Source organism: Mus musculus, chromosome 3, assembly GCF_000001635.26.
Source record: "Mus musculus strain C57BL/6J chromosome 3, GRCm38.p6 C57BL/6J".
In the NCBI taxonomy this organism is placed as follows: domain Eukaryota; kingdom Metazoa; phylum Chordata; class Mammalia; order Rodentia; family Muridae; genus Mus; species Mus musculus.
The window spans coordinates 130573468-130600111 of record NC_000069.6 but is presented as its reverse complement, the minus strand read 5'-3'; the positions used below and the strand labels follow the sequence as shown (position 1 = coordinate 130600111).

Here is a 26644-nt window from a genome sequence, read left to right as displayed (position 1 = left end):
GATGGGGAGAGGAGCAGGTAACTCAGTGTAAGGTGACTCACACCATCCAACCAGGGAATTCCAGCAGGAAGTGACTTTGAAGAGGAAGCTGAGTTTGAAAGCATTATTATATGACCCAGGAAACATTAATTTAGTGTGGTGTGGGTGGTAGGGTTACAATACTGAAGAAATGTAGAATGAAACTCTTGGGCAACTGTTTCTAAATAAAAGAAAATTGGACAAAGATCTCAGGAATATCATTAAAACTTTATAACAATACAACTCATTATCATTGTTTGGGTTAATGTTATAATAATTACACACTTTTTACATTATGAAAATAAGTCATAAATAGTGTAAAAATAATTCCGAAGGTCAACTTCTCACAAACTAGGAACCCTGAAAACAAGTTTGGAAAGTAATTAAAAAACAAATTAGAAAGTGAACACAAAGCAATCACCTTGAAACCACAAATCAAAACCCTCGCAGGCCTTTGATTCAGTGATGACAGTCGGAAAAATTACAATTGAAATAGGAAATCAAATGGGGAAAATCAATCTTTTAAATATTTACACTACCGAGATGACCAGGTTTTGCCATATGTACAGTGGAAAGATACAACGTATTCTTAGAATAACCAAGTACATGAGACTGGCCCATAAAACATTAACAAAAAAAAACCCACACAAGGTTACACTTGCCATTTTTCCCCCCATTTCCCTCTTACAATGTATTTATGTGAGTTTTTGGCAATATAAAAATAGCTGCACATAGAGATGAACTTTAAAATGTAAAAAATACAAATAAAAATATAATATTTCCAAAAGATAAATCAGATACATACATCTTTTAAAAAAATGTCCAGATCAATGAAACATTTACAACACTGTAAAGAATATCCACCCAGATGTCAGCAATATGGGAGACATTCCTTTTTGAATCTGACTCATTAGTATTTCCGAGATGGGTCAGAATATCAACTTATTTTGAAAACGTTGGTATTTTTTTCTTGTCAAGAAATCAAGCACGATGAGGTCCATCCTCCTGTCTCCAAATCACTCTGCCAGTAAGCAGAGGAGGCAGTTCATACATTTTAGTGGAAAGAAAAAAGTCATTCAAATGTTTATTAGTATAAAAGTAAGAAAAAGCCTAAATAAATTCACCAGCAATCTAAGTAGGAGGAGTGTCTCTGGTATATAATGTGGAGCAAAAGAAGAAGATGGAAGAGAAAATATGTTAGGAAAACAGGAGGAGGGGCAGAAGACCTTTACAGCCTATCACAGCTTGGCAGAATTATAACTGCTCAGATCTGTCAGTCAGCAGCAACAGATCTGACCATTCTCAGCATATCTGGAATGATAAGGTTCCTTTGAACCTTATAAGATAGCAAAACTCTTTTTGAGGGGTAAAAGTTATTAAATTCTTTGTCTTGGTAGCATTAAATAATGTGAATATCAAGAAAGGAAGAAAATCAAGGTTTCAAATGTCAGCATCCACATTTCTCTTGACCCCTTATGAGAAGAAGCTGAACTGCCATAAGACAGATAGAGTGGAGTGGGGGCGGATTAAAACTGTTATTTCTTAATGCTTCACTAGCACTATTTAAAAGCATCCTTGGAAATACTTTAGGCACGTTTCCTTAAGTACCAAAAATGTAAGAGATCAAGGACAACTTCCCCAAGGTACAGAATGGTGATTTTTTTCAAGCTAGCAGATATATACACACAAAGTCCATGTAATATATGTGAACTGCCCCACTAACACATCAGATGCACAGAGTGTAAATACAAAACCAGAAACTTTCTACTGGTAGGAAGGAGCGGCATTCCAATGTTCTTCACAAAATAACAGGATAAGGAAAACTCCTCCAAGGCTGCATTTAATGATGGAGAAGGACAGCCATTTCCCAGGTGCCCTACGAGTCAGAGCAGACTTCTCTAACACTGGATATGGAAGCTGAAAGGCGAGTGACTCAAAAGAGGAGGCAATGCAAACCGATAAAGGCATGTGGTGTATAAAATGAGCACAGAGGACGGGAAGCCCCGTGGAAGGCTGCCACAGAGTAAGGGGAGCCCCTGCAGAAGGCTGCTTTACATTAGGAAAGGCCGGCCAATGAACTACAACAAAGTCATGAACTCCGAAAGTGGAACTGTGCACTAACAGCTTAGGAATGCCATTAAACAGAGAAATGAAATTACCCACAATAGAGGTCCACGATCCGTAAAGATAAAAAGGAAGATCTATTAGCACCAACAACACAAATGGAAAACACTGCAAAGGGGAACATAACAATAGCATCCTTTAGAGAGGTTGGCTGTCTCTGAAAAAAACCTGGCCTTGACCTATTTCCAATGGGTGCTTCATAAGCATTTTTCCCGAATTCTCCTAAAGAAGTCTAAGAATGCTACCTAACAACCTATGTACCAGCAATGATGATTTATTATTGATTCATTTGGAAATTATTCAGTTTGATGACAAAATGGATGACTAACGATGTCTTAATAGCCCAAAGTTTAAGGCTAACTCTTAGTGAGCACGGAGGACTAACATCATTCCGTTGGTCTGTTCCAAGGAAGTCCATGAAATGGAAGTTTACATGTGTCTTACAAACCAGACCCCCTGCGCACACATAGTCTCTGTGGTATCTTTACAGGGTATGTCCAGTGCTTTAACACCTCTTTTGTTGTTGTGTTAGTCTCATTTGAATCTGTTTAACTTTTAAATAACAATCTCTCTCAACACCTCTTTCTAGTGGAGAAACAGAAAGGAAGATAAGAAGAGATACAGTCACCAGGTGGCCTCAAGATTTTATAGTTGCTTCGGTTTTCTGAAGATAATGTGTAGTCTTGGGCTCACTTTTGTCCCCCAAATGATTTAAGACGAATTGTTTCGTATATTGAGAAATACTTTACCCTAACTACACCATACAAGAAATTGTTAGAAAATACTCTCCATTAAAAAAAAATGCTAAATTAGCTTCAGGCTGTGGAATGTTATCAGAAATAGTATATTCTAATCTCAGAAATGACATAAAGAAATAAAAAGATGACACCATTTTGCATGATCAAGCATTTGGTTACACAATATGAATGACATCTTGAGATATGTCTTGAAACTGTATCTTCATTGCTGTTATCCTAAGCATGAACTAATTTCCCCTCTGGTGCTAAATATCCAAGCACAGAACTTGAAACATTCCCATAAAAACGGCATTTAATCACCGAGGGAAATGAAATTCTCTAATGGGCTGCCAGAGTGACTGTTCCCAATGATGGCGCTTCTCTGAAGCAACCCTTCCACATAGAATAAGTTATTTCAAAACGTCGCAAAGTCTCCACCGTGCAAAGAAATGTCCAGGCTAAGACTATGTAGGTGAGTTTTGAGCAAGTCAGTCAAAACGAGACTCATCTTACAGCAACTGTGTATCAGAGCTTTCTGAGATCTCAGATTTGGTCTGTGCATAAGACAAACACTTAGAAATGTAAAAACAAAAGTGAGAAATAAACTTCAATGTACAAAAAAAAAGTTTAGAAGAAGCAAGTTCATGCTACCAAAATGTGATAAAAATTTGACTTTACAATAACTGACAGGCACATTTGTCAATATAAATCAAAAAGTAGTGAAAAAATGCTTAACCTTCATTCTTTACAATGGTTAAGTCAAAAATAGAGTCTCCCTATAATTTCTTCAATTAAACAAACAAACAACAAAAAGAGATGTGAAGAGGTTATTTTTACTGTTGGATTTAAATTATGATCTGAAAGCTTTTCTAAAACTATTGTTTAAAAACCTATGAGACCCAAACTGAAGCAAATGGTTTCTGTTCCTGGACTAAGAAAATAAAAAGTATGAGAAAAATTGGAAACTACATTTTGCTTCTCGAACTTGTAGAAAAACATTTGGTATGGATCAACCCAGGAAGGAAGCAAGGGACACTTTCCGACGACCTTTGGTAAAGTCTGCTTTGTAGCACAGCTTGTTCTGTCCGGTCCCATCTTGGGACACAGTCTCTCTTCAGCAACCTGAGCTCTGATAGGATGTCCACACCTTTCAATCTGCACTGACAGGGGCTTCCATTCCAAGGCTCTGCTGTCTCCAAAACACTGCTGCATACCCCTGACTTTCTCCCGGGGGGAGTCAGATCAGATCACGTAAAAATAAACCAATTTCTGCCGTTCTGGGTGTTAGCGTTTGTAAACCTTCTTCCAACTTGGTCACATGGAAGACAGTGCAGGAGTGCTGAACCGGTCCTCGTCCCGCATCTTCACCACCAAGCGTCGCCCAAGGAAAACTAGAGGCAGCCATCAGCCTAACCCTTTGGTATTTCAACCAAGGTGGTCACATGAGCGCACAAGATCAGGAACTGTGTGGATCTGCAGTCGGGACTGCAACTCCCTCAAAATATAAGACCAACTGTGTGTGTGCACACTCTCCGTCAGCTTATCTCTTTTTGGCAATAAGCCACGGTGTAACCCCCTTGAGATGACAAAAGGAACAGGAGCTCAGATGTAGGCACAGACCTCACTAGGCAGCATGCAAGCAAGCATCTGCATTTGCACAAGCAGGTTTGGCACACGGTCATGCTGGTTTTAGTCAGTTTCAGTAGGTGGTGTAGGCATGAATGAATGCTACCGGGAAATGTGTGCCGCGTATTCATAGCTTTGAGTCCATATTTGGTCACAATTTCATGTAAACTATTTCATGGCACTTTTTGTCCATGCAATTAACAAGCCCCAAGTAAGAAGACAGCAAAAGCAATCAACTGATCTCTATCACTGATGTCCATATAAACACATACATATGTTCACATAAAATAGAGACGCTATACTTCCTGCGGGTTCCTCACTTCCGTAAACTGCCTAACTTCAGACGTGAGGAAAGATAGATAAGGGTGCTACTGTGGACAGGGAGAAGCAGTGTGTCGGGTGAGCTGATCTCACACTTGCGAAATCTGCACTTCAGTTTCTCAACTATAAATATAAAAGGTGGACCATTATATACACAACTTCATGCTCGGAAGGTTAGATTCATCACTGCAGAAAAAACAGACAACAACAACAAAAGACACGTGGTGTTAGTAGTTCTTTGCTAACAACTCCAAATTAACATTTATTTTACAAACGCTGGAAGAACCTTGTAGTTTTCCTTTTTTTAAGTCAGCAAGCTGATTTGATCTTTTTTCAATGTCTCCCAGATTAAAGTTTAAAAACTCCAGTTTAACCATAATTCTCTCCTTAGTTCCCACCCACAATTTTCCATTGTCAACTAGGAACTTTTAGATAAAGGATTGTCTTAGTCACTGTTCTGAGACTAGGAACTTTTGGATAAAGGATTGTCTTAGTCACTGTTCTGAGAAAGCAGAAAGCCATGATCAACTGAAAGACCAAAGGGTCTAAGCTGAAAGGTGCCATTGACCAACACCTTCCTGTGTAACATGCGTCCGCATTTCCTGTTTGTTCCTCCTAAGGCTAGCCTTGCCCAGCTAGCAGGCTGATAAGGTGAGCCTGACTGCTATGCTTTCTCATGCATGTGACAGTTCTGCTGGGACAAAAACATTCCCCAAGTCTCTGGTGCCTCATTTTGAAGAACCCTGTTGTGAAGGTCTTTGCAGAACTGCCACTGGCTCTGAGAGCGAGAGGCAGATTGCATTGTGCTATTCCTTTATAGAGCAGATCCTAAAAGATTTCTTTAGGGTTTGTTTGTTTGTTTGAGACAGTGTTTCACTGTGTAGACCTGGCTGGCCTCAAACTCTCAGAGCTTTGCCTGCCTTCTGTGTATTGGGACTAAAGGCATATGCCACCATGACCGGTGAATGCCTTTAGTTTTACTCAAAGAAAAATCAACAAGTAAAGTCAAATGCAGAGGAGAGTGAGATAGTGTCTGTGTCTTGGCCCCCCAACCCCTGACAGCCCACTAGCCCAGAGTCCCCTTGCAATACTTTCACTAATAACACTGTTTTTCTTTTTCCAAGAAAAACTGTGTGAGGATGAACATGCCAGCTGGCAGATGGTGGTCCACACCTTTAATCCCAGCACTAGGGAAGCAGAGGCAAGTTGATCTCTATGAGTTCGAGGCCAGCCTGGTCTACAGAGCTAGTTGCAGGACAGCCAGGGCTATACAAAGAAACCAAACCAACCAACCAAAGAGTATGAACCTATCAATACCCATCATGGAGGATCTATATGTAGTTAATGGTTAATGGACAGATGTTTTCCTTAGCAGTCCAGCCACTGGTACCCATACTCCTTCAAATAATCCTGTATCTACGCTTCTCTGAGCAACCTAATGAAATTCAGTAGACCATCAAAATAGCAAGGGAACTGTTGAAATGAAGATCAGTGGTGGCTGGGTGAATGTGACCAAAATGTATTATATACATATATGAAGATGTCATAATGGACCCATTATGTACAACTAGTAATGCTAATAAAACATTAAATTCCACAAAAGTGTTTATCTTAGTAGCCTAAATAGGACTAACCAGAAGCCACCTATTGGCTTTATTTACAACATCAATAAAAAATTACTTGAATATTTGAGATATCTAAATTGGCCATCTAAGAAATCTGAGATCATTTCATTTCTCTCACTAATTCATTTATGTTTGAGGATGGGAGCTCCACAATGTGGTGATTGGAGTTCATGTGTGCTTTGGGGAGGGGGGGCGTGCTAAGCAATACCAATGCTCAATGGTTGAGTTCTTTGAAGAATATGCTAGATCCATGAGATGCTTAATCTTATGTAGAATATAGTATCTAGTTCATAGAAAGATCAATATTTATAAGGACAGTTTCTGAGTCTCTTGCCCTATTCATATTATATCAGGTTTTCCATCTCAAGAGCTAACAACATGAATATTATGTTGTTGCCGTAACATTTATGCCTTTCTGAAGAGCAAAACTATTTTAAAGTGCCGCAGACTCATGGTGACTCCAAGCTCTGAGTGGTGTCACAGGGTGGGGGAAGTGAACTGTTTGTATCTCTAAGATGCAGTGCACTCATGACCAGGTCTCTAAAGAGTCACCATCTCATTCAATTACAGGGGAGAGGTTAGAGAGAGGTTAGAAATGGCCATTCTAGTATGGGGTGGCGTTACGATGTCTGTGAACGGCAGTTAAGCTGGCAAGAGGATAGTTTTACCAGGTAGGATGAATCTGATGAGGGGTCTGTATTCAGAGCCCCGCTTGGCCTCAGATGCAACTGAATTCATTATTTGATAGGCTCAAAGGGGAGCAGGGGAAGCTTATAAATAAATGATGCTGTAAAGCGAGAAGGCTTTTCTATCCCCGGCTAAGTCGGTGAGGCTAGTTGAGAAAGAACATTACATAAGATTTCCTGATGGTTGAGTTGCTGACTTGAGAAGCAACCAAGAGCCCAGAGTCTCCTCACGTTTCCACACTCCTACATAGTTTGTCCTAACTTTGCCAACGATGTGTGGCTGTCTACGATTACTGGATAAGCTACAAAGTATTGGAGATAAAATTTCAAAACTGCCAAAGCAGTTTGGATGCTTCCCTTATTGCATTGTTATTTCTGGGCTTTTCTTTTTTTCACTTCTGGTAACCTGCACACTGGGCTTACAGCATTATGTGCAGAGGCAGCATTCCCCTGGGCAGTGCAGAGTGCAGAGTGCAGAGAGCTCCGTCTTCCTGCTGGAAATGATACAATTGCTTCTTGCTGTTTCTCCTTCCTAGCCCTGTTACCCACCAGCTTGTTGCTCTTGGAAGTTTCTTTGCTTGTCCAGAGGTCTGTTACTCATCCGTAGGCTACCGCATGAGTTATCACCAAAGCAATAGCCTGGTATGATGGGACAGAAGTCAACCTATCCCTGCTAAATGCTATGTTTATATTTTCTGCTTTCTCAGTTGTGTGACTGATACTGACAGGGTTCTTCCATATCTCAGCATATTTGTCAATGTAAATGATATACAAGGGAAGACTAGAATTAAAAATCACCATAAACAGAAGGCAGAAAGAGTTCAGTGAGTGAGTGAGTGAGAGAGTGAGAGAGAGAGAGAGAGAGAGAGAGAGAGAGAGAGAGAGAGAGAGCCAAACAATTTTGCTCAGATATATTGCCCCTTTCCATCACAGACAAAGAATTTGAGGTTCCAGCTTACAATATTTGCCAAGAACTACTTTTTCTCATTGATAAGAAATCAATGATAAACACAGTCATCTAAAGATGGTCCAGAGCTGGCACTGTTTACCCAAGCAGTTTTCAAGAATGTTGAATATAAAAAGTCTGTTCTGCATGGAAAGGGACAGGGTCAAGATCAGGGTTTTCTTTGTGGTCTACCTACCTTTTGCCAGCAGCCAGGCATAGGTAACCCATCAGGTCCCTGGATTTGAAGAGAAGAAATAGAATTCCTTAGGCCTAGACAAGTAATAAGCTGTCACATTCACATGCTAAGAGACATCAGAAATGATCTCTATTAGGTGGCTTCAGTCACAAGCATCTTACACTAATTAGTGCCTCACAATATTTTATCCACTCTTGGTTAAAAGGAAGCGGAGTCAAATGTTTCTCAGACGGAGCACACATCTAGAAAATTCATGAAGACAGAAAGTGCTATGTCTGATTTTGAAAATGAACAGGGCGCAGTTGTCCCGTGTTTTGCTCATCACAGCTCCATCTTTAGGTAACACACCTGCACGGTACCTCTTAGCATCATTAGGACACATCACGCTTGTCTTTACTAAGTGAGTCAGAGTACCATTCCCTTGGGGTCACTATAGACTGTGGTTTGTGGTAACAGTGATCAATGGAAGGCCATTTCTATCTGAAGTTTATAGGTCCAGGGCTTTTCACTTGGCTATACTATACATAGATATTGCAAAAATATACTCATTTGAAACACAGGCAGTCTAGCTATGCGCTATAGCAGATATCACCCATAGCATTCATCAGCGCTTCTGGCTAAGACTTCAGAAGTTGGTTAATATTCTGAAAGTAGGTTTCTAAATGCTACAAAGTATATTTTCATCTGACATGTAAGGATCTTCAGATACAAATGAGACCGGAAGACATGACACAGTTGAAGGCATGCGTTTTCCTCCAATTAAGAGGTTTATGAAATGTGACTTATCAACACCAAGCAAACAAAAGACAGAGTACCCCACATTAATAATTTCTAACTATAACGATTGACTGGATATTTTGCTATAAACACAATCTCATAAGACACTTACAAAATATACATTTACCTTATCATGCTTATAACCGAAGAATCATGTGTAAGGCCATGCAGACCAAGTGGAACCCGATGATAAAAATCTTTCTTTGTACTCAACAAATTGTAATCACACTACCTTTTTAATTTGTAAAAAGACTCTAGCTTTATGAATATTTAGGAGAAACTGGTAATGCCAGATTGGTACAAGGAGAAGGATCAACCAGTAGAATTTTAGATTTTAGTATAAGGAGGATTTTGAGTTCATGCTAATGGAGCAAGGAGTTCCATCTACTTCAGGAAAGTGAGTTTTAAAAGGAGAGACCATTATGGCAAAAGGTTATGTGACAAGGAAGAGGGTTTGGGCTGCAGACGACTAATTATCATCTTTAGATGTCCAGGGCAGTTTGGTTTTCCTTCCTATGGTCTCTTTACAGTGTTGCTTCAAATTGGTTAATTCTTGACCACAGAAGTCATAATGTACAACTGGCCTTATTTATGCACTGATAAGACTATCATGGGGGAGACAAAAATACTTTTCTTTCTTTTAGAGGATAGGGAAAAAAAAATAAGTAGGGTAAAAGCCCCAAGTTCTGGCCTAGCAGTGTCATTGCGTTATATATTTTTATCTAACTTATAAATCACCTCTGAATATTTATTGGGTAAATTAATATTCCAAAGAATATAAGATAGATACATCAGTAGTGAGAACAATGTTAGAAGATTAATATACACTCATTGATAATACATGCTTGCTCTCTCCCGGAAGCAGAGCCCAGGGAGGAGCCTGCTCATGCACACACATGTAGTATGTTTATCATGTAAAGCTGGCTCCAGAAAGAAGCACTTTACACTGATACAGACGAGTACAAAGTAGACAGAGGAATGGCATGCAGGATGATGGTAGGAAAGAGAAATACTGTACCAATTGGCAAGGAGCATCCAGCCCATCCAGGCCAGGCTGGCCTGGCTCCCCCTTTTCCCCCTTAACGCCACGGAATCCCTGTTTGTAAAAATTAACTCATAACGTTACTAATCCAAGAATTCATTGAAAGCAAAAATCTGCTAAAGAGACAACTAGAAGACAAAGCCAGGAGAGGAACAGCCTAGAAGGGGTAGTAACACGCAGAGAAGTTTCACATTATCATGACAAAGCCTTTGACAGGAAACCATTGGCCTCCTGTTTGGAGGGATATGGGATGCTGTTGGCTCTTCTTCACACCCTACAGTCAGGTTCCTGACAGCCAGCACTGCTTGTAAATTTAGAAACGAGTAGTGTTGAGTGGCTGGCAACAAGATGTCAAGGACACCAGTGTAGCCTCGTACTTCTGAACACCGTCGGAAAGTCTGTGTTAAGTGGCCCTCCCAGGACCTGCTGTTACTGACCCCTCTGGCCTGCTCCTCTCCCATCTTATCCTCATCCCATCACAAGACATCTGGAGACGGTTGCATCAGTTAGACATACCAACGGGCAGGGTGCATCTAATCCAGGAGCGCCCTGTTCTCCTTTCTCCCCTTTAGGCCCCCTTTTGCCTTTCTTTCCCTTTTCCCCCTGTGGATACAAGGGTTTAAATAAAAGACAGGTTTTATTTTGAGGGGGTGTAGAATAAAAATTATCCAAAGTATGGCTTAGCTAGAAATAGTCTGGAGGCATTTACCATTGTTTACTGATGTACATATGACACGATGCTATAAAAAAAATAACTTAAGCTGCCATGCTGACAATGGATTCTGGAAACAGGATAGATTGGTTGGTTGGCTGATTGATTGATTATTTATTTATGACATTCAACAAAAAGAAAGGAGGATACCAAAAGGGCTGATGCATCAGAAAGGCAGACCAGTGCTGACTGTCAAAATATCTGAGTCAACAGTGAATTAGGGATTTGTTCTGTGGACCAGGCAAAGATGGCGGACAAGTTACACTGAAGCCAGTTGGTATCAGGTGGAGCTGGGCTTAGGGTAATGGATGCTCTACCCAATTGTGAGTAATTTTAACTTGCCTTTACCCTCCGTATTCTTTAACACATAATGGCTGTACAGACTCAGAGGGAGAGGCTACAGCTTTGCTCTCTCCCAAGGCTGTCCAGTCGTACTCTATTCTGCAGCTCCCAGTAAAAACATTCCAGTATTAAAACGTGCCTCTATTGTGTTTAACTTTTCCTCTCTGGCAAAAATAAAAGTGAACACTTGACTGATTGAGTTAAACACAGATTTCAGGTGCTAGTACACGGCAGCAATGCCAACTGGAGAAACAGTTGGATAAACCTAGGCGGTCTTCTTCAATCTTTGTTGTTCACAATGGTAAATGAGTTTCCAGCCCACAACGCTGCAGATAGGAAAAGCAGTCTGGGCTCATTAAAATGAGGTAGGCAGGATAATTACGTAGTGGGAATGTAGCCATGGAAATTAGTATTTGGGAATCAAGGTCAAGGTTTGTAGGATGTCGGCATGGGTCCTAGGGATGGAGGAATTTAGGAAAGGAGGCGAAAGGAGAGGAGGGAAGGAATGCACCCCAGCTGGTTCACATTAACGGAGACATCTGCAAACGTATAGACAGGCAGTTGGTGCTGTGCAGAATGCAGAAGACAGTACATAGATACATACGTAGATGAGAGCATTCATCCTGCAATCTGGATGGCAGTTGCAATAAAACCGAACAGTCTGAAGCAAGCAACATGAATATTCAAAGGAAAATAGACAGAACAATGCGCACACCGCATTGAAGTATGAGACACTCATTCAAATTAATACATTCACTCTGACAGCATGGGCCGAAAGCTCCGCCTTGGTCATCTCCTGTGTGCCAAGAACATGGGGGCAGAAGGCTTGGAATCAAAACCACTTGGGCTTCTTGGATACAGGGGATAGAAATTTGGTGTGGTTCACTAGAGCATGGGTGAAGGCAAAGCTGTGACAGGGAGAGGGAAGGAGGAGCAGGTGAGACAGGAAATGGACGATGCCTTTGGAAGCAAGTGCTCACTCATGAAGAATCAGCACCCACTTCAGCGAGCAGCTTCAGTGTCATGACATGAACTGATAGAAACTTTTTACCTGTGCTTTGCCCTTCCTGAAGGCAGCGGAGCCATCTTTGAGTAGGACTAACCAAGACCAGGTGTGTTGGTTAAGTGGCATTCATTGCTTGATTGGCAAATGGACTTCAGACTAACTACTGGAATTACTGTGATAGGCAATGATTTGGGGTTGATATTTCAGCGAACAGCAAGCTTTATGGAAAAGAGCCATTATGAAGAATGATATGTTAATGCTATCACAGAGAAGAACATGTCAACATTATCAATCAACAGCATGTTGTAAAATGAAGTGATAATCTATATTCTTCAAAGTTATGTGTCATCGTGTGTATGAGCAGTTGAAATGTGATAATTATTGTCAGTTTTCATTTCTTATACTGATGAAAGAGATATATACAAAGTGTTTAACCTTTAGAATCTAATTTTCCTAAATATAAAACTTGGAATAATTGTGGAAATATTTTTGTGTGAGTGACTAGCATTTTTCTGAGGGAGGATATGTGAGTAGCTTATGGTTTTATAAGCTACAGTAATGAAAATTTCTCCTCTCCCCTAGACTCTTCATTCTTTTTTCTTTGCTATGCTGGGAGAATGAACTCAGGGCTTTGCACATGCTCAGTAAGAACTCTACACTGAGCCAATACTGGTATAATTTCCAACTTCTTTAAAGATAATAAAACTGAGTACTGCATGATAAATTTTTTTCCTTGTGTAACATTTTAGACCCATACAACCCACTAGGTAAATATATAACAATTAAGCAGATCTTTTAAAAACAATTTGCTGTGTTCAATGGTCTCACATAGAACCTGTCTCAAACTGCATTACAATTTGTAGTCAGGATTTATAATGTGGAAAAGAACTTCTTATAGCATACTTTTCCTCGTTTTTGAAATAGGGAAATAACAGCACCCACCTTGGGGTGGCAGTGTGACGATTTTAAGGTTTATCGTGGGAGAGGAATGCACAGGTGCTCACGGTATGTGATGATGTGGAAGGCGGAGCTTGAGATGACCATGGTATGGGCTCTTACCAACGGGAGGCTGAGAAACTCCTAATTCCTAAAACACATGCAGGGGCTTCGTTGCTTTTCTTTGACACATCTCTTTTGGTCTTGCATCATAACAGGAATGAGTTTCACTGTTCAAGAGAATCTACTAGACTTTTAAAATCATTGTGTTGTTAAGTATATCAGGGCACACATGAATCTAAGGAGGACTGGTTTACCCTGGAATCATGGGGTGGACGGATATTCAGCTACTTTAAGATTTTCATTATCGAGGTTTTGTTGCTTTTTTGCTTCATCCAATGTAAACACTTACTTGATTTACTATTGGGTTAAAGAGAAAGGGAGGAAGGGAGGGAGAGAAAGGAGAGAGGAGAAAAGAGAGAGGAGAAAAGAGAGAGGAGAGAGAGAGAGAAGCAGAACAAAAGAGAAACAGAAAAAGTGAAGTTTAAAATTCTCAATTGAGACTTTTCTTTCGGTCATAAAAAATCATTGCTTGATATTGACCCCCTAACAACCTATGGTGTTGATGGTCCCAAGAAATCCTTAAAGTAATGTCTTCATTAAGTCATCTGTAACTATTGGATTTACAGCTAGCCAAGCAGCTCCTGTGCAGTGGCAGGGCACACTGAGCTCTGTGATAGAGCCTGTTTTCTACTTCTGAATTTAAAAATATCAAAATGTATCATGCATCAGTATCTCTCCTGGGAACTTCGGGAAGATAAAGGAGACCCTGGCCTGCGGGTAAGTCAGGCTTTGCCAAAATACCATTGAGGTTTGTGCAATGTGATCTAACTTTTATGAAAAAAAAAAGGAAGTCGATTCCCTTGGACACTATATTAAAAAACAAAATTAGTGTCAGGAAGTTGAAAGACTGTAGCTTTGATATCCAGGAGTTAGACTCTTCCTCCTATGCTGGAAGGTGCCCTCATTTCTAGCTGTATAGCCTTCTTTAGCCCTCTTTGAAGACCTGATTCCTTAGATCAGCCATCTGTATGTTTTTGGAACACAGGATGGACACGGGAAAGGTGCCTGGTGGAAGCCTGTGGGTTCAGCAGAAAAGTAGACAGCGCTAGCAAACACACACGAGATGCATGCTGGGAGCTCTGCTGGCCAACACACACGAGATGCATGCTGGGAGCTCTGCTGGTAGATACACATGAGATGCATGCTGGGAGAAGTCACCTTTTCTCCCTTTTCTCCCAGGTCACCCTTCTCGCCTCGAGGACCAGGGAAGCCCTAGGGGATAAGAAGCAAACTCAACATATCTGTTGGCATAAACTGTGACAAAAATCATATTGAAATCAACAAATACCACTATCGTAACAACATTTCATTGGTCTGAACTCAGATATAAAAACTGACATGCCAAATAACCTTTAAACTTACAAAGAACAGTAGCGCTTTCTACCATTTCAATGAGCTATGTACAACAGGTTTCTTGCCTTTTTTTTTTTTCCTTTTAAGAAATGTAGGAGAAAGAACACAGGATATTAATTTGAATCCTGGCATGTTTACTAACTTGTGTGGGTCTGGGCAAATCACTTACTCTGCCCTTCAGTCCCCTGACTATAGAATAAGGTTAATAGCTATCTGTCACACAGCTGTTGTGGATGTTAAATGAGACGGTGGATACAAAGTGCTAGAATGATGCTTAGACATAACAGGTGCTTAATAAACAGCAACTCTGGTAACATAATTACTCACAGAACACTGACAAGCAGTGATTACTCCTGGATTGCTTTTGACAGTGTATTTTTATATAATATTTTTAGCATACGAGAAAATAGAGACATAATGAAAAATAAAACCACTACATAGCAGCTTTGACAAAACATCCTTTCCCAGAGGCAGCTCATGAGAGGCAGACTGGTTTAATACATTTTTATTTTTTTTTTCCATAACTAGGTCATGCCGATGTTGAGTGTCCTTAACTTAGAAAAGTATTTTGAAAGTACCACTATGCAATGTCAGTTACTAATTTTATATGAATTATTTCTCCTTCGATTATCTTATGCAAATACTAGTGTATTTTTATATTGCTGTGTATGTGCACAGCACAGTAAGTGTGTGTGTGCGTGCATGTGCACATGCATACATAGACAAAATATTGTATATTCTTGGTGACGCTGGTGATGGAGACCTTCGATTGTACTTATTATCATTAAGGGATGTTTGCTGTACAGATTACTTACATCAAGACCAGGTTCTCCATCTTTGCCCTGCCAAAGAACCATAGTAGCTACATTAGTGTTCCTAAGTTTCACCAGAGGTTCTTGTTTAAGGCCGATCTGGGCATGCAACATTAGTATTCAAACGGCTATGCTGGAGATGTGGAAAGGCCTCTCCATTAGTGACATTTCTTTAATCAAGTGAGGGGACTGTTAGTTGAAGTTATAGGATGTGAGGAATTTAAGTTCTTTATTGGGGTAAATAGATGCTTTTGCTCAGGCTCTAGGCTTGCCCTTTGGCTTGGCTGCTCAAGAGGGAAGTGTAAAAACAAGGCCAAAAAAAAAAAAAAGTTTAAGTTAACAAAACACAGCAACACTGATGGAAGATGAATGCCAATGCTCGTTTAGTTTGACAGTTCAGTTAGCCTTTAAGTTAATGCAGAACCTAAAACTGTTTATCATTGAACACAGGTTGAATTTGGCCAGATGCTCAGAGTGTGAGCATAACCTCCGAAGCTGCTTTGCAGTGAGCGTTGTAGAAGAATTTCCAAGGAGGAGTGGTCTAAGGCACAAGATGGTAACTTTGCCCCCATGGTGCGGGTCAGCATGCTGGTAACACTGTATCAGATTCTGCTCTATTCAAAGTCCCCAAGAGCTACTCGTTTCCTTAAGTACACTTTGACACATTTCAAAATCCGCATCCCTTTAAGCATGGACGTGATTGTGGATGGAGTTTATTATCTGCGTTAGCAAAAAGCCTTTGGAAATCACAGGCCGGCTAAAAGCCTAAATGCAATGCACGCTACTTTGGGTCCTACTCCACCGAATACAAATCATCTCTGTAGAAATCTGTGGCTTCAGTTTAGTTCTGCATAGTTCAGAATTTTAGAAGACAGAACTCTGCCAACCTTCTATGTTCTGAAGATCATTTGTCCTCACAAATTCTTAGGAAGGTCAGAAACACTGTCATCACGAATATCAATTTAATTTGGATTATAATTTTCACTAGCAAGATAAATATTTTGCTAATAATCTGTAAGAATAGACAAGGTTGTTATAAATGAAGCTTTCACATCCAATTGGCATGGGTGACCCTTCAGGGCAGTGCCAATTATGAATGTCCACTCTGATGGCATAAGGAAGGCTGCTGTTTGTTAGGTGGAATCTTGCTTTCTAATTAGGGCTGTTTATCCCCTAATCTCTGATCTCCAGTCACATGACATGCCTCGGCATGTCTCTACGTACAGAGATCATTTGAGGCCGAGTATGATCTGTCTGTAGCACAGAACACTCTGTACTGAGAGTATTCACTGGACTGTCTTTGCTCCTATAATGAGATTAGTCTGTCCACTCGGGAAGGGTTAACCATGTCAGTGGTAGGTCACAGGAACATGCAGGTGGTGGCGATCACGTGACAGTGAACTCACAGGCAGCCCATAGGGCCCTCTGGGTCCAGGCTCTCCCATAGCTCCTTTCTCTCCCTAAAATGAAAAAAAGCAGAAAGTTCCAGTCATACACGGCCCCTCCCATTCCCATACGGCTCACAGAGCAAGCTGCCATTTAAATGTTCTATCAGAATGCCCACAATTCATACTCCTTCAAGACTGTAGTGACGAAGCAGTGAAAGTCACCCATTGTGGCCACGGCTGCCAGATGACTGCTGAAATGACAGAGCAGCCACTGCCCAGTGGTGCGAAAGGATTGCCATATGTCTGAAGGCCGCTACTTGGCTCCCTCCGGCATTTGTGTAGAGCACTGCCATTTGTTTTAACCTGTAGGCCTACCCCTTACCTGACATACTTTGAAGTGGAGCTGACTTTGGATTTGGTATCTTGAGGATGAGGCACAACACTAACTACAAAATACATTTGTTTTATAGAAGTACCTTATAGGTCAATTTCATATATTATTATTTATTTTTGTACCCATGTTTCTACAGCAATGTGTCAGATGAGGCCAGGAGTAGAAATTCCAGCTGTGGTGTTATGTTAGCGCTCAAAGGTTTTAGAGCGATTCACAGTTTGAATTTTTGGATGGGGGATATTTGGCCTGTGTTGCCTTTCTTTCTCTCTTTATGTAATATTTTTTTTTTTAAGTCAGGTCCCTCTTTGGAGAAGCCGGTCCTTGACCACTCTCCATTTCTCCAGCTGTCCTTGCCATCTGTGAGTCACACACGTGTTACTGTTAGTTTCTGTCTGTGGCTCTCACTAGAATGGGCACAATGGAGTTCCAGGGACCCCCATCTTCAGTCCCATCCCACCCACCAAGTGTTAGAGTAGTGCCCAGCATATTAGTAAATAGTAATTAGATACACGAATCCTGTTGGCTCGTACATTGTTATGCACATCTTGTTTTCTTTTTGAAAAAGAAGATTTAAAAAAAACGTTTCTGCCTTCAGTGAGCGTATGATGTGTCGCATACCCCCTTTCCCTACTCTGTGTCCATTTCCTAGGGTTGGCAACAGGGTTACTCCAGAATGCTTGTGCAGAATCAGGCTTAGTGGAGGTGGTCAATGGATAGAAATAATTAACCTAGTCAGATGCAGATATTAGCACCCAACCAGTGGACAGAAGCCAGGGACCCTCGGAGCTGAATTGGGGGAAAGCTGTAAGAAGCTAAGGAGGAGGGCAACCCCATGGGAAGACCAGCAGTCTCAACTGACCTGGGTCCCCGAGATCTCTGAGACACTGAGCTACCAACCAGGCAGCATACACCAGGCTGTGACACATATACAGCAGGGAACACTGCCTGGTCTGGCCTCTGAGAGACTTGAGGCCCCAGGGAGTGGGGAGGTCTGGTGAGGTGGGGGTAGGGGATGGGGTCTTCATCTTGGAGACAGGGTTGGGGAGAAAGTATGGGATGGGGATCTGTCGGGAGATAAACTGGGAGGGGGTTAAAGACTGGGCTGTAAAAAAAGGGTTAAAGAATAATAATGAAAAAGTGTTTCTATGCTGCTCTCTACAGACTAAACTGTGTGTTATTAGGAGGCAGGAAAATGCCAGGGACACTGGTGACATAACAATGAGTACCTCCGTAGGGAATTCCATCTTCCTTACTTTATTGTGCCTTATATCATAGGGACTTAGAGTTCAGTCCACCTTTGTGTGTGTATGTGTGTGTGTGTGTATGTGTGTGTGTGTGTGTGTGTGTGTGTGTGTGTGAGTGTGTATGATGTGTGTGTTCCTGAGAATTCTACCGGTAGAGATGTGGGACAGGGCTTTACTCCCTCTTCTCATGGTTTCCGTCTAAGTGGAGAGCAGGCATGACTTACATTTTTCTTTTAAGCTTAGGGGGTTGACAAAGCTACTTAACTCTGTCAGCTAACAACACATAGCGTGTGATGAGATCGCCAGAGATGGAGATCTTTAAGACTTGGAGACCTTCTTAACACTTTATATTTGCTAACAATGAAGCAGCAGTGGTATGCAGGGGCAGTGGCCAGGCTGTCAATGAAATAAAGCTTAAATTTGAATTATAGTTCTGGCTCTTTCTGGAAGTGAGGCCCCCAGAACTCTAGGAACTTTCTCAATCCTTCTGTGTTTGGATTACATTTACCATAAAATAAAACGTCGATAAATGTTCTGTGAAACTTGTCCTGAAGACTGTGTATGATAGCAATATATGACATTATTCAGTGCTAAATAATTCATGTTACAAGGGCGAGCTGCTGTACAGTGAGGGGTCGTATTTTTAATGGAAGCTTTAAAGCATGCTGATTTAAAAATCGATTCTTTCAGATGGATTTAGCAGTGTTACTTGTGAGTTTTAAAATGGTGCCTGCATGCGTGCGTGTGCGTGTGCGTGTGTGTGTGTGTGTGTGTGTTGTGTATTTTACTAGTATGTTGGGAGTAGAGGTCAGAGGCAGTGTTCACAGAAGCGAGCAAACTAACGGGACAGTAGCAGCCTGGGTCTAATCTAAATAACGCCGTGGAGCTTCCTGCTGCTCTCTCTTCTCCTGCCTCCCCCGAGAACCTTGGTTTGCTTTGCCTTTAAAGGCACACACTGGGGCTTATGGAAATATGGTCAGTGGTCACTACAGAGCTGGTCTGCAGGGCTTCTCTTTCAGGTTAGCCTGTCTCACAGCTGGGCACCATGAGATGTAGAGCCAGTACTGGCCATGGAGGCAGTGGGGACACCCAGCTGGAAGCTCTAAGGAAGGCAATTTTCCTGCAGTGGTGGGTCTCCCTCTCTAGGGAAGAACCCTGACCTTGGTACAAGTCCCCCTGGGTGACCCCCTGGATCTACAGCTAGGGTTTTGCCTGGATAGAAGCAAGGCATAGACTCCTCTTTTGGCCTTTTTGGTTATAGGAACTAGACACTACTCTCTTGTTAAGGCCACATGATCTCTTCCTCAGCACCAAAACATCAATCCCAGTGGTTGTATCTTGGATACCCTCAGAGATGAACTAGTAAGCCAGGGCTTTGTATGCATAGTATCCCCCCACCTAGATTAAGGGGTTCCAAAAGCATCCTTGTTCCTCTCAAACTTAAAACACTACAGGACTCTAAGGCCAGAGGAAGAAATCGGTATTTGAAATGAAAACCACTTGCGTGCTCTCAGCTCTGGGGACACAGATCCAAAGATCCAAAACAGCTTGAAGGACAAAATGTGTTGTTTGGTGGAACATCAGAGGAGGACTCTAGGCATGGCTTCAAGTGCCCGGTCCTCTGCGCAGATGAAAGCATCAGTGGAAGGCAGGGAGCACGGAGAGCTGCATGCTTATGCGTCAGTCATGTGTTTGAGAAACCTTGCACAGGAAATGCTTCATTTCTTTTAGGCTGGCTGCATTTTATCCAGCAACCAAGGGCTGGTTCTAGGACACCCTGCCTTTGCCCACTCTTTCTGCTCTAAATTAGAAACATCTGCAGGAGACTCCGGATGGCACCTCCATTAACTCCGAGGCTCGCGCTCTGCTCCTGCACTCAGTCCGAGGGCCACTTGGAGCACGCTGACACGTGATCCGGTTTGAGGGAGACACAAGTGTAGCACTTCACACCGCATGCACCTGCCTTCCAACTATGCGTTCAGAAATTCTTAGCGACTTCATTTGCTCGTCTGGTTAAATCTGCACTAGCTCTGACACCGGATACCCTTGAGACACAGTGGAGCTATCGGAAGTAGCAGCTGATTTACCAAACAGCAAACCCTCTTGAGCCCTCAGGGCACGTTGCCAACGGACCTCCTGAGCCTTGCTGCTCCAATTTTAGGATGGACTGAGTTTCTTCATACAGCGATTGTAAATGAATATCAGCAGCAAGGACGCTCTTAACTTTGAAGTACTTTTTAATGAACCTAATTACTGGAAGTTGTTGGTTTGATCTTAGAAATAATAGTAGATTCAGATAATATATTCTTTTAAGGACTCATCTCTTTCTGGAATTCTTGGATAAAGCCAGTCTTCACTGGGGTCTAGTCTATAGTATTTGTATTGACTTTGGCCTTATTTTCTGGCTATATTTTGCATAGATTTCTTTTCTTTTCTTTTCTTTTCTTTTCTTTTCTCGCTCTTTCTCTCTCTCTTTCTCTCTCTCTCTTTCTTTCTTTCTTTCTTTCTTTCTTTCTTTCTTTCTTTCTTTCTTTCTTTCTTTCTTTCTTTCTTTCTTTCTTCAATATAAACTCATCTAGATTAATGGAGAAAGATGTTTCCTTACTCAGCCCTAGATGGGAAGTCTCCATCAAATCCCTGCCCTCCACTCACAGGGAATACGGTGCAATAGGAGGTAGAAAAGTGAAAGAGCCAGAGGAGAGGGAGGGCATCAGGAAAACAAGGCTCTCTGAATCAGCAAAGTTCATATGAACTCAGAGAGACAGAAGCAGCACACACGGGGCCTGTGCAGCTCTGCACCAGGCCCTCTGCATTGATGTTATGGCTTCCAGTTTAGTGTTTTAATGGGATTCCCGAGTGGGGCTGGGTCTCTGATTCTTGTGCCTTCTCTTGGTCTCTCTTCCTTCTGTTGGTTTGCTTTGTCCAACTTCGATGTGATTTTTTTATCTTTTATTTTGTTATATTTTAATATTTTCTCTTAGAAATGTTTTTTTTCCCCTAATGAGAGACAGAAAGGGAATGAACCTGGATTGGAGTGGAGTTAAGGAAGGAGGAAGAGGACAAGGAGCAGGGGCCACAATCAGGACGGACTGGGGGAGAAGAGAATCTATTTTTAGTAAAAGAAAAAAAAAAAGACAATAGATGCTTCACCTGAAGCACTGTTTATCTATGGGTAGATACTCGTGAGCATTAATAGAAGTGTATGTGATGATTATGAATATAATGAATATAATGGTATTATTCAATGTACCAGGGTAACTAGCAAAGACAGATTTATTCAAGTAGGAGGAGTGTTTCTTTCACCCCCAACGGACTGCATTATCCACAGTCGTATCTGATAAGCATTTATGGCATGCATGAATTTACTTTACAGAACACAGGACTAGGAAATTAGAAGGCATGTCAGAGACATTACTACCCAGGCCCTCTCTTTAAAATCAAATTAGCCTGTTCTGATGAAAACCTTTATTTTAAAAAGACCACAAACTTGCATAGTGAATTGTGCCAACACTGTGAAGTGCTCACACTCAGTGTATTTTACCTTGCACAGTCTATGCTGGAGAAACTGATGACACAACACACACACACACACACACACACACACACACACACACTTGGAGTTTTCCAAGGTGAAGAGAAGAAAAAGTGGGTGAGAAACCAAGAGGGGGAAGAAGTTCCAGACACATGAGTAGCTGCGGGGCTGCAGCATATTTTGTGTGTCAGATATTCATCTTCCTCCGAATGTCTATCTTTTATTTTTTTGCTCCTAGGGATATGGAAACCTAGTCTAGGATAGTGAGGTTGGTGAAAGGGCTTTGCTTTATAACGCACCAAATCATTTCCTTATGGCTAGAGGAAAACAGGTCATTCTTTAACCCTCGAAAGAAAAATGAGAACATAGGTAACCGTGTGGAGAAGACCACGTAGGTTTTGTAATTTCCTTTGGAAAAACATTATAATTTACTCAGAATGAACACAGTAGCTTTGTGTTAAGATTACCAACTAGAATATGTAGTTCTGGAAGTTTTAGCCCATTGACTTCAACTTCCTGGATGAGGGCCCAATGAAAATATCTTCCTTATGGGTTAAGAAGGAATAATGGGGGCTATTTACTTTAGCTATGTAAATGTATGCATTGTTTGCATTAAGGCAGGCCGATTCCACATAGTTTTCTTCTTAGTCTTAGGACTCTAAATAGTACTTCAAATGGGCAATGTTTTCATTTACTACTAGGTAGTCCCCCATCTCTCCGGGAAAATGAACAGGTTGAGGTCACCGTATACAGAGAAGACATGCTTTCATTCCTCCAGTTCTCAACTTCAGTGTGACAACCCAAAGGGGGACTTACTCTTTCTCCTTTGGGTCCTGCAGGGCCGTGGGGTCCTATAGGACCATCTGCACCCTAAAAAACAAAGATAAGAATAAAATACTATGAGCCAGGTGAGAGACTGGGGTTGCAAGAAGAAGGATTCTGATTCGCTCTGCCTTGCTGGGGAGAAGGATGCATGCAGATGTCTTAGGATAACACATCTGATTGTAAAACACTCTATTCTTAATGGTTTTTCATGCCAGTTGTTTTTGAGAAATCCATGCAAGAGAGGCAAAGTATCTCACTGCATGTTTCAATGAAGAGTCTACAGAAAAGCTATGTCTCATAGTTATTCTTCTCGGATGAAGCATCTTCATTTTGTCCTCATCCTTTTTTTTTTTTTTCACCTCCCCGGATTTATTTTTATTTTGTATGTATGTGTTGAGAGCTTTGCATGTATGCGTGGACATAATGTGTGTGCAGTACGCCTGGCTACCAGAAGAGGGCACCAGATCCCCTGGAAGTGAATTTGGAGCGGCTAGGGTGCCACCACGAGGGTTCTGAGAACCAAACCTGGCTGATCTGCAAGATCTTAGCTGCTTTAACTGCTGGGCCATCTCTCTGTCCCCTTGTCTCCATAATCCTAACATGGAAAGTGTAACTGTCCTTTCTTTCTATCATCTTTCCCAGGTCCTCTCACCATTGTCACTGACAACTCTGGTCAAAGCTCACAAACTTTGATTTTTAGCCATTTGAATGAAATGTATATGAAAAAGAATAGTGTTAACTTTTTTTTTGTTTTTTTTTTTTTGTTTGTTTGTTTGTTTTCGAGACAGGCTTTCTCTGTGTAGCCCTGGCTTCCCTGGAACTCACTCTATAGACCAGGCTGGACTCAAACTCAGAAATCCGCCTGTCTCTGCCTCCCAGGTGCTGGGATTAAAGGCATGCGCCACCAACGCCTGGCTTAGTGTTAACTTTTAAGACAACTTTTTGTAGCTCTTGTGACATCAGGGCTCACAGGGTGAGGGGACTGTTCTTCTAGGCTCTCCCTACAGCTTGCAAGCATAATTGGTTTCTGTGGCAGATAAAATAACACACGAAAGAATGTAAGAACTCTGGGGTCTGGAGGGGAAAAAAAAACCCTGCTTGATGATTCTTAGAACTGAAAAATTTTCAGATTTAGAGTCTTAAAAAATGAGGTAAGGACTTCAAATATATGTCAGGAAGACTGAGCTTAAAGAAGCAAAGAGTGCAAAATCGTATTTGTAGATGTACGATTATTTCATTTCATCCTGTCTCTGGGTTCCCATTGCTAGTCCAGCCGTTTGGTGGAGTCTGTTAGAATCACAGGATAGGGAACTATTCAGAGTTTCAAGTGCATTCTCAGGTGAGGGAATTCTCTTTATCTTAATCATGCTCTTACTGTCTCAACTCAAGGTTCACCTCTACAAGGCTTCTAAATACTGAGAGATCATGGCTAAAATTTAAGAGGCAGGACTGCCAAAAAGGAGTGATAAAAATGGCAGAAGGCACACGATTCATTTCCACAAATAGAGACTTGGAAGTCAGTTTTACGGAAGAGATTACATTTCGAAGATGGACATAAATGTAAAGGAAAAGCAAGTTAAAATAAACTCCACTTCAGAACCCCGTGGGATTTTGGGAAGGCTTTTATGAATTGTTTCAGGTTGCTGAGACACAGAAGGCAACTGGAGCGGTCATTTTCTCACTGAGTAAATGATCTACCCTCAAGTTTGGGCTTCTGAAAATGTTCTGGCAGCCCAGGCTAAACTTTCGAGTTGCGACCCCTTCTCTCTCCTCCTGTCTCCCTCTCCACCATCCTCATCTACCTCCCCCCTCTGATTCTGGCCCTAAGTGACGCCTCAGCATCTGGAAAGACCACAAGGAACGAAGGGGTCTTTCGTTCCCAGCACGTGATTCACATCCACGGAGCACGTCGGAGCAGGACGCGGGGCCGACTCACCCGGGATCCTGGCTTTCCGTCTAAGCCAGATGCTCCCTGGGAACGGTGTCAGGGTTGGTGGGTGTGACACGAATGACAAGAACAGAGATTAGTATGAGGCACCGATGAACAAATGCAACACTTCAAACAACATAATACACACTCACAGGATTCTGGGATGAATATCACATTGCTACAAATAGTTAGTTTTTTAAAAAAAGTCACGTGACAATACATGCCCCACAGATGATGGCCTTTAGTGACATTTCTACCAGGAAATTCTTATCTAAAAAGCTGGTGAATGAGGTTTTCTCAGTGGGCTGCAAAGTACTTGCTGACAATATACAGTAAGGGGGCTCCTGGCTATACGTCCACATGAAATGCCTTTCTAAAGACTATTACTCATATTTCGTTAGATTCTCAAAAGAAAGCAGTGGCGATCTCCTAGTATAGGGCTCTAGATCTCTGGCTATGGTTGTTAAGACGATTTTATGAACAAAAAATGCTGTGCTTTAGTATAGTGGAATGGCTTCAGTTCATACGGACATTATGTGTTGGACCTAAAGTTCACATTAGCTGCCACTAGAGGGCCTGCTAGGAACAAGGGGAAAAAAGAAAGAAAGAAAGACTATGTGGGCTCAAGTTAAAATAACTCCCAGTCTGCCTCTCGGTTGAGTTCAAATAATCTTTATATTGATGTTTGCATGAGAAATGCCTTAAAAGCCAACTCCTCAGATTAATGCATGCCTTTCTTTATTTTGAATTGAGGGCTACCCAACTGAGATACTTTAAAAAAAAATGTCGCTTTCTATTTTGCAAGACTAACTATCATTCTTCTTGGTTAAGCTCTTCTGTAGCAAACTCCCAATACTGCTTTAAAGGTACAGATTAGACCAAGGAACATTTGAGAAGACCTCGTGTTAGTACTTTAAATTCTCTTGGCCAGGCTGGAGAGGGCTTGTTCAGCTCCATGCTTCAGGTGCAGTTAATTACAAAACAAATGAAAGAAGAAAATTCCAGCTGCCAGTGATGACAACACATAGACTTGGGGTATTTTTATTTTATTTTATTTATTTATTTTTACTTAAAAATTCCTTTAGTATGATCCTGTCATGATCAATGCTATACATGAATAAAATATAGCTTTAGGTAGCAATGATTCTAAACAGCAGGTATGGCTACTGCTTGTTTAATGATAACTTTTGGCTAAATGATCTGTAAAAAACAGCCCTAAATTTGACAGTAGGGGAAGTTTAGTTTTTTTTTTTTTTTTTTTGACTTTTTTTTCCCCCTTTGGTCACCACTTTGAAACTTAAAGGTAAATGTTAAAGTGATAAATTTTATGTTGATCATAAGGCTCTCTACCCAACTGGGATGCAGAACTAGTGGCTAACAAGTGTCTTGGAGATTTTATGTCTCTAATCCATGGATCCAATTGGCACCGTTTAACTTAAATTCTAATGCAGAGGTTACATAATTCATTCAACAAGGGAATGTATCCAAGAGACCTGCTGTGTCTAACTGATAAATCATGGGCTATTGTGTGAATCATGGAGGCACAGTACTCATGGAGAAATGGGATACCTCCCATCAACCAGCATATTTTATCTCACATCTCAAATATAGAACTATTTTCTGTTATTTGTTTTATGTCACATTTTGCAAATGTAACCTACAGTATTCCTTGCCAACTTGTGTCTGCGTTTACTGAATAAATGACATATCAAAAGCCTGAAATGAAGCCATTACATAATAACGATCTAAAAAAAAATCTTTAAAGTTGTTTTGGGAAGACTATTGGCATAAGGCATATGGCTAGATAAAACCCACTGTTTTTGTTAGAATGCAGACGACTTCTGTCACTACCCACTACTGTCCCATGAGCCTCACTGTAGGGGATCTGCAAACGAACAACATAAAACATATAGAACACAAAGGAGCCACAGCACTGACCTCAATGATGG

At 41.3% G+C, this 26644-nt stretch overlaps 1 protein-coding gene across 33 annotated transcripts in view; it reads right to left on the bottom strand.

The window, feature by feature from the left end:
• Nucleotides 1-227: 227 nt before the first annotated feature.
• Nucleotides 228-26644, bottom strand: part of Col25a1 (collagen, type XXV, alpha 1) — a 419527-nt gene continuing 393110 nt past the window's right edge. For 12 of the 33 annotated variants that reach the window (XM_006502276.4, XM_006502269.4, XM_017319804.2 and 9 more), the window contains 8 exons: nt 24702-24737; nt 22757-22810; nt 16789-16842; nt 15386-15412; nt 14376-14429; nt 10615-10701; nt 8280-8318; nt 228-4455 (listed from right to left, as the gene is read on the bottom strand). In XM_006502276.4, coding sequence (XP_006502339.1) covers nt 4420-4455; nt 8280-8318; nt 10615-10701; nt 14376-14429; nt 15386-15412; nt 16789-16842; nt 22757-22810; nt 24702-24737 — 387 coding nt within the window. In that variant the 3' untranslated portion in view covers nt 228-4419. Of the gene's footprint in view, nt 5013-8279; nt 8319-10074; nt 10153-10614; nt 10702-14375; nt 14430-15385; nt 15413-16788; nt 16843-22756; nt 22811-24701; nt 24738-26644 lie in introns of all 33 variants that reach the window. The other 21 variants (XM_006502286.4, XM_006502268.4, XM_030252889.1 and 18 more) reach the window with 16 other exon arrangements.